The sequence below is a fragment of the Stegostoma tigrinum genome, chromosome 24 (genome assembly GCF_030684315.1).
Source record: "Stegostoma tigrinum isolate sSteTig4 chromosome 24, sSteTig4.hap1, whole genome shotgun sequence".
NCBI classification, from domain to species: Eukaryota; Metazoa; Chordata; class Chondrichthyes; order Orectolobiformes; family Stegostomatidae; genus Stegostoma; species Stegostoma tigrinum.
Window position 1 is genome coordinate 31511130 of NC_081377.1, and position 13075 is coordinate 31524204.

The window sequence follows — 13075 nt, forward strand, 5'->3', positions numbered from 1 at the left end:
TGTTGTTCCCTTACAGCCATTCAGTTGTTATTCCTTCAGTAGTGCCTGACTGTAGCAACCTCACTGCCGTCCAGCTGGAATCTAAGCCAATCCACTTCAAAGACATTTTCTAATGTGATTGTTGTCTGCTCTACATTTTAGAATCCCTGAGACCACAATTTCCTTGGGAGGAAGTGTAATATTAGCAAAGGAGAGACAACCTTAAAATTAATTAATTTACATCAAGTAGTATGAAATTTCCCTCCTGATCCAAGCGTGAAAACACAAAGTTCATGCATGCCAATGAAATTTGGTTGAAAAATCTGCAAATGAAATCTCAGGTGATACTGGGTGCATTCACAACATTTAGAAATGTGAATGACAGGCGTTAGGAATAGTGAACACAAGGAATGGAGAAACACAACCACTACAGAGTGCTCAAAAGACCGAATACGTGGTGCACCACCCGAGTCAGACACCAGGTAAATCTTTGGCTGGCACTCTAATTGTGCTGAGCTATATTTGCACAGCCCAATCAATTCTGTCTATTGAGCAGAATCTTCAAGACCAATGACTACAAGTGGTGGAGCAGGAATGGGAGGATTGCTTCCTACACTGGGTAGGGGGGGGGGGGGGGGGGGGGCGGGGAAAAAGAGAGAGGTTCCCATCAGACTCAAGACTGGTACATTAAACAGAATGTTCCAGCCCCAAATTGAATTTGTGGTGCCCACACAGCAGCGAAGATGGGATCAGTGCATCCAAGCAGGAAAGGGAGTTCCACTAAGGAGGTTCAGGGTGCAGGCTAGGAACAGGGACTTCATGGAAGTTTTGGCAGTTAGATCTTAAGAGCTCAATGCCATCTCCATGGGGCTTATGTTTCACTCTTGAGAAAGGCAGGTGTTATACCTATAATGGCCCTACATACAACCCCAGCACACATGGTCTTCTCCAGTGCTGAGCTTCTGGCATTTTGCAGGGTTAGCACTGAAAGACATGACTTCAGAATGACCACTGGGACCCTGGCCAAAGTATCTTTCAGGCCTGTTTGCATTGTGCAATGTTTAAGTAATGGCAGGCTGTTTCCTGGTTTTGGTACTCCCTGTGCAGTTCTCCATGAGGCAGGAAACTTGCATGGGTGCTTCTCATGGACATAGAGTATGTTGCTGAACTCCCAGCAGGCTCTCATGAAAAGTCTGTGCCTGGAAAGCTATTGACATGTTATTAACCCATTTAACATGATCAGCTGCATTTAACTGAGCACATGCAAGTGAAGTGATCATTTTAGCTTCAGTGTATAAAACACAAGGAGGATAAAAGGTACAGAGTATAGAGCAAGAAGATTATTGTAAAACCACATAAAACACAAGTTAGACATCAAACAGTCTAGTGCATACAGGAAGGATGTAATCACAGTAGCAAGGCAACAGAGAAGATGTACAAGAATGTCACTAGGAATGGACAACTTCAATTATAAAGGAAAGACTAGACTGGGCTTATTCTGAAACTGAGAAGGCTGGGGTTCGGTGTAATTATAAGTTGCATAAAATTATGAGGGACACAAAGAACCCATGTCCATTAGCAGAGAGGTCAATGATCAGCGGCATGGATGTAAAGTAATTCTTACATAGACTAGGGAGGGAGTTAAGGCAAAGTTATTTCACGCACGAGGTGGCAGGGATTTGGAACTCACTGCTTGGTAGAAGTGAAAAGCTCTTTGCATTTAAAAATACCTGGATATAAAACAGGTATTCCAGGAGCTGGAAAACAGGATTAGGCCAGACAGCTCGTTTGCAGCCAAAACAGATATCATCATGAGCCAAAAGGCATCCTCCTTTGCCTTGTATTTTCAATTCTTTATTTAACAGGACTAGCCACCCAGCAGGAAGTGAGTTCAAATCCCACCACAGCAGTTGGAAAGTTTGGATTCTAACAGAGTAAAAAGCTGCACCTGTAAGTGTCTCCATGAATTTATCGAATTGTCATTAAAAACTCAATGAAAGTTTACTAACGGGAAGGAACACTTTAAGGAAAGAAGCCTGTCATTCTTGCCCAGTCCGAGCCAATACATCATGTCACTTCAGTCCCCACATCAATATGATTATATCTTAATGCCCTCTGAAGTTGGTTGTCAGAGAAACAACTCCCAAATGAGCTAATAACTAAATTGCAAACTTCAAGCACTTTTTCCAATTGACTGCTAGTAGGTGGGCGAATCATAGAGTCTCCACTGTGTGGAAGCAGGTCATTCATCCCATCAAATCCACACTGCATCTCAATAGATCCAACCCCCCTACCCTATCCTTGTAATCCTGCACATCCCCTGGACTCTAAGGGCAATTTAGCATGGCCAATCCACCAAACCTGCACATCTTTGGACTGTGGGAGGAAACCGGAGCAAACCCACGCAGACACAGGAAGAGTGTGCAAACTCCATACACACAGCCGCCCGAGTCTGGGATCGAACCCAGGTCGCTGGCACCGTGAGGCAGCAGTGCTAACCACTGAGCCACCATGTCATGAAAAGCTGTGGGTAGGATTTATTCAGCAGTTTACTGGGCCATAGCATTAAACATAGTGACATTAGCATACAGCAGCGGAATGTCGAGTTTTAATCAGACTAAATTTCATTATCAATTCCCTGCACCATCAACACAGAAGGTGCTGAAAATTGATGAATGTTTGAGCAAGTGTAAACAACTGTCAGATGGAGCCTTTGGTTTCACATAAAGCTCTGTGCCAAACAGAGTAAATGGATTTCCAACAAACATTGTGCTGTGCAACTCTGGTTAGGATTGATATCTTGGATGTGTATCAAACTCTATTTTAAACGCTGGTCAAGGAATGAACAAGCTAGAACATTTTCAGATAACAAAGTTCCATGCATACCTATTTGTACCTTCACCACTCACTATCACCCCCAACATAAAGCAGTGATTGAAAGTTGAAGTAGTATTCATTCCAACTAAGAATCAGGTTATTTTTTGATTGTAGCAAAATGTTCACCTCCTGGGCGGGTTTTTGATGTGACCAACAAGTAAACATCGGGTTTGGGGGTCCATAATCCAGCTGCAACAGGCCTTTCATTATGAGCCTTCTTCCTTTAGATCAGCAATCCTTCATCTGAAGTTAGGTTCAGGAAACTCGGTGCTTCTGAGGAACACAACAAGAGTTGGATCAAAAGTAGGACAACAGGATAGGTATCCAAGGAGGAGAACAGTTTGCTCATCTAGGGAGTTCAAAATAAAAAGAAATGTGTCATTAGTTTTAACTGCTGTGGTGTTAAGAAGTCAGATAAGATGCACAATGATGGGTTCGCTGTATGAATTAATTCAGTGTGACTGGTCAACCGCAGATCTTTCAGACATATGGGACTAAACTTTTGGCTACCTGCTGAGATAACATCATCAACCTCCAGTAAAAAGGGAAATGATTGTCCCAGATGCGAGTACTGTCAATCTTTGTGGGACGTACCCATGTGATCAAAATGTTTTAAGGACACATGGTTCTTCGACATCTAACCTGGTGTTTGGTGAATTAAAAAAGGTTGAACTATGAAGGGGGAGGATGCCAGAACACACAAGGTATAGGCCAGAAGTGAAGAAACCTCAACACCTTCTGTCATATTGTCATTGTTCAGAATTCAATGTGTCAGCCTTCAAAAGTAATCAATGCAGTGGTTCTCAAGCCAGGGTTGATACCACCAAGAAGAAAACAATTTGCAAGGGGTAAGGGAATTGAGGTTTATATTAAAAGAAAGATAGATCTCTTGCTCTTGGTTCTTTGGAAAAATGAACATAGGCAAAGAATGTCTTGACATTATGGGTATTAAATTGTGCTTTGAAAACTGTGGTGGCAGTATTAGGGTTGTTGAAAGGTTATGGGGGCTATTGTCTAAGAGAATGTTCCAGTGTGCCTCAGACTGCTGAAGGTTTATCCAAATCCTATCCATCATCAGAATGAGTAGAAGTTGGATTCACAATTAAGTTTTTTGATTGTTTTGGAGATTTGCTGGATCTTGACCTCGGCAGTGTAGGTGAACCTGAGGTAGTTTTGTATCCTGAGTTGGTTCCTGGCACTGACGGCGTCAGGTCTTTTTTCTTTTCTGAAAATTCGAGCTTTGCCTACTTGGCTCCTCGGCGAACTCTCGCAGGGCGCTTTCATAAGTTTCTGGAAGCAGCTTTTCCAAATGCTCCCCCGTCTCTTCCAAGAGTAGGGCCGTGCTGTGCTCTCCTCCCACTTCTTGTGGTGTAGTTGGTGAGGGGGATGACGTCAAGGGCCCAGTTGTTGGCTTGCTTTCCTGTCTTCCCTGAGAACTAGCAGATTGTTGTTGCTGGGCAGCTTTGATTGTGCAGTTGGCCACCATGTGGCCGATGCTTTGGCAATAATGGCACTTCTTAGGCTGGGGGGCTAGTTTACATTCCTTCGCGTGATGATCCAAACCACCACAGTTATAACATCTAAAAGGAAAGCATTAAAAAAAACACAAGGATTAAAAGGATCAGACAAAATTTCCATTCAGTTAGAGGGGTTCTCCAACGCAATTTGCCCAAAATTACCCAAACAATCACAGAGCCCAAAGTGAGTTTCCAAGATCTTTTGTGCTAGTTTAAAAACATAGAGCTCAAAGCACTCAGTGGCCAGATTTGACCAATGGCCTGACTCAATGTGGAGGATTAGTGAATCACATGCCTGAAGACGTTCAGCAGATTTGACATTGCACGAGCTCATCTGAACGGATTTCAAAGCTTTTCAGTATGTTTTTGTTAAAAAGAAAAAGACTTACAATAAACTGTACTTCAAAGTCATGGTAAATGCTCAGTAGCTATTTAAAACCACTTTTAGTTATCAAAATCAGATGGTGGATGGGCTTTGTGATAAACTCATCAGCCATATTAATTAAACTAACATCACATAACGATATAAAGAAGTATACTTTTAAAATAATTTTGTTTACATTCTCAGCTGCACAATTGCAGTGGTGCATTGAAGCTTTTATCACTAGGTCTATGAAAATAAATTAGCAGATTCACAAACAAATGTTTTTTGGGGATCTTGTAGATTAACATCAATAGAGGGCAGTCAGTAACTCAGTGTAACAAATTATCTGAAACAAGCACCTCTAACAGCAAGACACTTCCTCAGTATTGACCTTCCAGTAGTACTGAGCTCTCTCTATACTGCTGTTTCTTAACATAATGCAGTACTCCCTCAAATCTGACCCTCCAGTCGTACAACTATGCCTCAGTATCACCTTTCAGACAGCGCAGCGGTACCTTAGAACTGCTGTTCCAACTCTACAGCATTCAGTCAATATATTTCCCCTCCAACACTCCCTCAATATCATCTATCAAATGGTCCAGTACCACCCCCTCTCCCCTCTATATACTGCTCCTCCAGCAGGACTACACTCCTTCAGTACAGCCTTCCCTCAGTACTTGCCCTCCAACAGCGCAGCACTCACTCAAAGCACTCCAATAATAATGAATCAACAACACTGCTGATCCTTCATTGCAAAAACTGATTTTACAAAATTGTAATGTGGACACCTTCAAAATGGCCAGGAAGACAAGCTGATTTTAAAAAATTATATAGGTTCATTAAACAGCACAAGGATCCCCATTATTATTTAACGGACATTAACAGTATGTGACAACATCTCACAATTAACAGTCAGGCCACCAAGGAGCCTATTAACATTCTCCCACATCCCAACTCCAGATTTTATTTCCTTTTACTGCCAGTAGTCATGACTATTACTGGGACTTGACAGTAGCTGCTTTGTTTTCTGCACTTAAACAACTACTGTACAGATCCTCTACACACACACACACACACACACACACACACACACACAACAGGAGTATTGGAAGCAGCTCATCACACATATCCATGCTCACAATTACACTGATTCACCCATCAAGTAGGCACATCCTGCTCCCATGGTACTTCCAGTGCAGTTGCATTCTTTCCAAATCTCTTCAAATATGCCCACACAGACATATGCAGATGTGCGTGGCTCAGTTGGTAGCACTCCAGGTTCTCAGTAAGAAGGTGCTAAGTTTAGGTTCTACTCCAGATGTTATGCATAAACAGAAGGCTGACACTTCAGTGCAGTGTCCCATCTGTACTACACTGTTGGGTTACTCTCTTTTGGACGAGATGCTGAACAAAAGGGTACACAAAAATGTCACACGGCACTATTTTACAGAAGAGTAGGCAAGTTAGCCCTGGTGCATGGCTAGTGAGCGAGGCCAGAAGAGTACCAGGAACAATGAGCAGGGCTCAGTGTTGGGGCGAGAGCAGGACCATTGAGCCCAGTTAGCGGCCCAGGCTAGAGCAGGCTGGGTCCTGAAACATTGCAGACACCAGAAATACCTTACAAGTGAAGCAACAATTTACCTGCACTCTATTTACAGCTCACAATGTGGTCACTTCTGCATGGGATAACAAGGTGTAGAGCTGGATGTTCACAGCAGGCCAAGCAGCAGAGGAGCAGGAAGGCTGACGGTTCGGGCCTAGACCTTGTGTTTGCAGACAAACCCAGAACTTCCAGTTGCCTGCCACTTCCACACATCACTGTACATCAACATCTGTCTTTGGCTTGCTGCAGTGTGCTAGTGAAGCTCAGCACAAGCTGGAAGAACAGCATCTCATTTTCTGCTTGGAGCCCCTGCAACCTTCACGGCTCAATGTCAAGTTCAATAATTTGAGGGCCCAAGCATCTTCTTCCAAAACACACCAGGCCCTATCACCACATTAGCTGCTTTCACCACAGCCAACCTATTTTCAGTCCCCGTTTGCAGATCCTCTTTCCTCCAGGCTGAACATTATCCATTCCTTTATCTGCCCAACTGCTGTTCACTCTTGTGGGCTCCGTCTATCTCCACTTATTGTCACTGGACCCAAAACGTTACCTCTGCTTTCTCTCCACAGATACTGCTCGACCTACCGAATTTCTCCAGCAATTCCTGTTCTTATTGCAAAAAAAAATGATCTGCGGCTGCACACTTCGTCTTTCAGTGGCTGTAAAGTACTTTAAGGTGGCAATGAGATGTTCACTGCAGGATGCTATCAGCGTACTGCTCAAATTGACAAGAAAAGTGGCAAGTGGAATTTAATACACCGAAAAGTGTGAGGTAATGTATTTAGGGAGACAAGGAAAATAACAGATGGTAGGATTATGAAAGGTTTAACAGGTCAGTCGGAAGTTAATACACAATGTTTATCGGAAGATAGCAGAACAGGTAGATAAAGTGGTCAAGATGGCACAAGAGACATTTTCCTTTATTGACTAAGGCTCAGAGTACAAGAGCAAAGGAAATTTTATTTTTAGTTTTCAACCTGAATGGGTCTGATGTATTTGGTGACACTTTTGTGCCCGCAGACACAATGTGTTTGGCCAGCTCCCCAGCAGTGAGAGGTAGATGTAGCTTTGGGTTTTGCTCTAGTAAATGGGCTGCAAAACCTCGACAGGAGTTTAGTGGGTCACTGGGTAGGGGGGTGCGGTTTTGGTGGTTCTCTAACTTATACTTCAAATACATCAGTAAAACCTGTAAAGACTATTAAAGTCATTAATTTCAGCTGCAATAATATGTATGGTTCTGATGAACACCCTACAGGACTGATGTAATCACACTAGACAGGATGTTGCCAGAAATGAAGAATTTTAGCCATGAGTAATGATTGCATAGATCTGATTTGCCTTCTTTGGAAGAGAGAAAGCCGAGGGAAGGTTTTGTTGTGGTGTATTAAGTCATGAGAGGCCAAGACAGAATGAATAGGAATACCATATTTCCATTAGCAATGGCGGCCAATGATTGACAACATCAATTTAGGGGAATTGGTGGAAGGATTGGCAAAGTGATATGCAGGAAATGTCTCACCCAGAGAGGTGTGGACACCTGGAAGTGGCAGCCTGAAAAGCTGACAGAGGCAAAACCCCTGAAAATGCAATTTAGAAACACTTGGATGTGCTCAGGCGGGGCCATAAACTACGAGGTAAGAGCTGGAAGACGGGTAGAACTGGTTAACTTTCTCCAGACTGCACAGGCATTATGGGCTGAATGGCCTCCCATGCTGTGAATTTTCTTTATCCCATATCTTCATAAATGCAGGTCAGTAAGGAAATGGCATTCCAGATTGGGCATCTGATTTTAACCGTCACCTCCTGACCCTTGTGAGCAACTAAATAAAATGATGCAGAATAAATTATTCATGATGCTCAAGAGGTAAATAAATACAATGAAGGCAGAGTCTCAATTAATCAATGTCATTGGTCTCAATCACCATGGAAATATTAAATGAAAATCAATCACACTGATAACAGGGGAATAAGGTCACAGGAGCTTCTCCAAAACTAACTGCAGACCCTCAGGGAGTTTACCACCCTCAACACGCACTAGCTCTTTTTCTCTGATCCCTCAAGTTATTGTAGTATCTCTTGCTACTCCCATGCCCCTAATTCTATTTCTCACAGAGACAGGGAGGTGGTATCTATTCACAACTTTGTCTCCATTAGTCAACACTGAGCAACTAAGGTCATTTAGCACCTTTAAAAAGTAAAACACCGCCAGGAGCAGAGGAGGCAGAGCAGCTTAGGGAGGGAACTCGACAGTCTAGACCCTTGACAACTGAAGGCATTACTGCAAAACACAGAGCGATTAAACGGTGACTTTTCAAGAGGCATAATTGGAGAACTGTAACAATCTCAGGATTACAGAAATGGAAAAAACAAAGAACACTCCAGCACAGGAGCTGGCACTTCAGTCCTCCAAGCCTGCACCTTGCTTGTCCTTCAATACTAACACTATCTTCACTTACAGGGCCTATATCCCTCTATTCCTTTCCTATTCATGTATTCACCCAGGTGCTTCTTGAATGCTGCAATTGTTTTTGCTTCCACCACCTCCTCTGGCACCATGTTCCAGGCACTCCCCACCCTTTGTGTGAAAAACATGCCTTGCACATCTCTTTTAAACCACACCTCCCCACACCACTACCCCCCCCCCCCCCCCCCCCCCCCACACCGACCCCGGCCTCACCTTGAACCTGTGTGCCCTAGTAACTGACGCCTCCACCCTATCCATGCTATTCACAATCTTACAAACTTCTATCAGATCACACCCTCAAGCTCCTGCGTTCCAGTGAAAATAAACCCAGTCACCCAACTCTTCTTCATAGCTAAAATCCCCCATACCAGGCAACATCCTAGTAAACCCTTTGTGTACGCTCTCCAAAGCATCCACATCCTTCTGGTAGTGTGGTGACCAAAACTGTATGCAACATTCCAAGTGTGGCCTAAACCTTCAAAAGACAGAAATGAATGAAGCCATTGAGAATTTGCACATAGGGGATCTTTGAAACAGAGACACTGGCAGACCAGGTGAATAGGCAAGTCAGCAAGCAGAGGGGATGGGTAAATGGATAGAGGCAGCAGGGCATTTTTTGAAAATCAGGTTAGGTTTATGGAAGATAGAAGGAGAGGCAAAAGTGCTTTGGAATAGGCAAATTCAGAGATAAGAAATTCAAGGATGTGGATTTCTGTTAACCTGAGGCATAAGCAGAGTCAGGTGACATTACAGAGATTTTCGTGGTGGCACTGGTGTGTGGTCAGAACTTTAACTTTGTATTTAAATACAACAAAACTATTGTGAACTAGTCTTTCCTCTCACTTCTTGGCATCATTAGAACTCCATAATGTTTAACCTCCTGGCCTGAATGAATGATTTTACTGACACGTGTATTTTACAGTGAAAAATATAACGTTCGCGCACCCTGAGTTAAATACAGCACACTACTCTCTCCAGCCTTTGAAATCTTGTGTTCAACAGGCTCCAGTCTTGACATTGTGTTCCTGAAGCCCTGCCTGCCATTTCAGACAGGATACAAAAAGACTCCGAAGTTTTCTTCCACATGCGGGGCTGAGTGTCCTTCAAGCACCTTTGGATTTGTGGCATTGCCCTCCCTTAGAAATCGTGTACAAACATGACTTTTCCTCCATGCTGCATCACACACCCATTCGCTCAGGCTTCCTCCCAGTTTACCATATTTTACTGTGTTAAATGTGTTACCTAAATACAAGTTGTTATTTTTCATTAGCCTGCTCTCCCTGGACGTGTGTCGTAATGTAGTCAGCTTGATAAGCATCACATCCACAAACATTCACAACCTCCACCACCAGCTGTTTAGCAACAGCAGCATGTAAGATCTACAAGATGCACTGCAGAAATTCCCCAAGACTCCTTAGACAACATTTTCAAAACCCTCAATCACTACCATCTAGAAAAACAAAGGGCAGCAGATACATCCCACCACCTCCAAGTTCCCCACCAAGACACTCACTGTGCTGATTTGGAAATATAAATCACCGTTCCTTCAGTGTCACTAGGTGAAAATCCTGGAACACTATCCCTACACCAAATGGACTGCAACACATCAAGAAGGGAGTGGTTTCTCTGGACTCAGAAGTTGAAAGTTCCACCTTAAGTTGAAGTAGGGATGACAAGTAAGTGCTTGGCCCAACAAAACCCACATCCCATAAACAAGTTTTTTTGTTATTTGAGGATTGAAAGTTGGTCAGGACCAATTGCTGCCCTGAACCACCCTACCCTACCTCACCTGTCTCCCTTTGGCCTTCGCTTTTGCATGTTCTTCCCTTTAGGCCTCCTTTCACTCCCAATGCAGGAGGTGCCACCTGGACCCGTTACCCGAATCGACTCCAGACCTTTGGAAGATTTCTTAAATGTAAACTCCACTGGTTCTCCCTCTTTCAAACTGCGGAAGCCTTCCATGTGCAGCTTGCTCTGAAACAACAACATTTCCCAGAGAAAATGTAAAAAAAGTGCAAATATTTGGATTAAATCAAAAAGCATCAAATCTCCCTGTGGTTTTAATTATTCTTAAAGTAATTCTCAAATTATTCTCAATTGAAAACAGTAAGCAATGTGGTAAAGACTGAAACACATACTATCCCAACAGGATCCCATCTGCATTGAGAATGCTCGAGTTAACCCAAGCACTGAGCTTGGTCACCAGAATTCTTTTCAGTATGCCCAGAGCAACAACAGTTCAAAAAATCCAATTAACAACTCCTGGTGTGTGCATTTTTTTTTAAAAATTTGTTCATGAGATTTGGATATCACTGGGCAGGCCAGCATTTATTGCCCATCCTTGGTTGTCCAGGGGGCAGTTAAGAGTCAACCACATCACTATGTTGACTAATCTACGTAAAAATTGTAGATTTCCTTCCTTGAGGGACATTATTGAACTAGATGGGTATTTTTGCAGACTTAAAACAGTGGATATTATTAGCAAGGTTCCTTGTAAACTTCATGGATGCACGGTCATGCATTGGAAAATGAAAAACTTTGTGTATTCCATGATGCCTGCCCACCCCCCATACCCTATGGCCACGAAGCCCAGGCTTCCAGGCATTGGAGCCCAGCTTCTGATTAAATATAGCTCCAGTACGGGGAAGCTTTGGGACATTTATCCCCCTTTCAGGAGCCAGAGGCCAGACCATAACCCAAAAGTTGGAGAGAGGTGTTTACAGCGACAAAGAGGATCATACAGCATAAAAGGTCCAAGAAGCAGACAGCCATTCCGAAAGGACTTAGCACAATTAACAACATTTTCCTTTCATATCAAGAAAACAAAGTTTAGAAATAAGTTTAAAATATGTTCAAAACAAAAGCTCCTTTTAAAACTCCTTAAAAATCCAGTGCACATTTCAAGAGGGGCTGGCTATCTTAAATCATGGAAGCTGTAATACCATATTCAACACACAAACAAAAAAAAGGTACAAATTGATGAGATATTCACTTATCCTAAAATTGACAACGTCTTATGCACTATTTGCAAATGTTAGAGAAAGGTTCAGCACTAGGAAGAGAGGGGTACGATAGGAAATTGGGCTAAAGTGGCTTTTGAGGCAAAAAGCGCACATAGTCTTATAAAGAAAGAAAGATGGAACTTTATGCATGCTTATTGATAAAAAGTGTGTTTTTGTCTGTGTATACAAAAAGACCAATCCCAATCTGGTAAAAATTCTCATTGATAATGTCTAACTTTCAGTAAAAAACATGTCAATATCTTCTGTACAAGATAATGTAGCGAAGTCCACTGCAATTACTGAGAGCTGGCACAAGAATCACCCTTCAAATTTGTGGTGTGCATTAGCTTTGTCAAACAAAAACATTTCTGAGATAGACAATCTTCTGCAGTCTGTTTGCTGATGGTGCAGGTATTTCAGCACAAAAAACATTGACATTGTACATCAAGTTTCAACTAGAATCTGAATTGTTTACAAGACTGCCTTGGCAGGAATTTTGAAACCAACTGCTCGCGACGAGCAATTTTATATTAACAGTTATTTTGAATAACAGAATATGGCGATGTTTCCAGACAGAGCCTCTGCTACACTTGGAAAGGAAAATGAAATAGTAGCAATGTTACAATGTGACATTAGTTAAAACAGCACTGCATTGCTCACAAAGATCTTGAAATGCATGACGCTTGAAAGCAGGTCTCAAAATCGGCATGATGTTGAACCATTTCTACAATGCTCAGCAAGTCATTTGTGAAGACCATTTGAAGAATTCGCCAAAAATCACATCATGATGCAGGGTTACTTCAACCTCCGACTGAAGTGAGGTGTCTGTCAAGATATTTTGTAATTTTGCATTAGGTCATTGACCGCAAAGTCTTGATGAAGTAGTGCACAGAGCAACTGAATAAGCGTAGTGATCCAACAAACAAAATATTGCCTGGCAATGCTCACAACGCCACAACATTGCACTGCATTAACAGTTCCACATAATGTTCCAGGTGAATTGGCACTGTGCAAATTCTTTCAGAGAATCTGTTTGCCAACAATTGAAGCTATGAAATTTGCAAAAGCCAAGGCCAGTAAACTGAAGGTTCAGTATCTAGGGGAACATCTTTATTGGACTGGAGTAAAAAAGTTAAGGTGATTCTGACTGCTCTAGACAATGATGTTGACACTGCCACAATCCTTTGATTCATGCAACTGCCTGGGGACCATTTGGACAGTGAATTTGCAGAATATTTACTAGACTGGTATGCATTTGATCAGATT

General features: G+C 42.6%; 1 protein-coding gene across 2 annotated transcripts in view; it reads right to left on the reverse strand.

The window, feature by feature from the left end:
* Nucleotides 1-639: 639 nt before the first annotated feature.
* Nucleotides 640-13075, reverse strand: part of LOC125465113 (protein lin-28 homolog A-like) — a 39851-nt gene continuing 27415 nt past the window's right edge. For both annotated transcript variants that reach the window (XM_048558262.2, XM_048558263.2), the window contains exons 3-4: nucleotides 10597-10781; nucleotides 640-4436 (exon numbers count right to left, since the gene is read on the reverse strand). In XM_048558262.2, the coding sequence (XP_048414219.1) occupies nucleotides 4064-4436; nucleotides 10597-10781 (558 nt within the window). In that variant the 3' untranslated portion in view covers nucleotides 640-4063. The remainder of the gene's footprint in view (nucleotides 4437-10596; nucleotides 10782-13075) is intronic.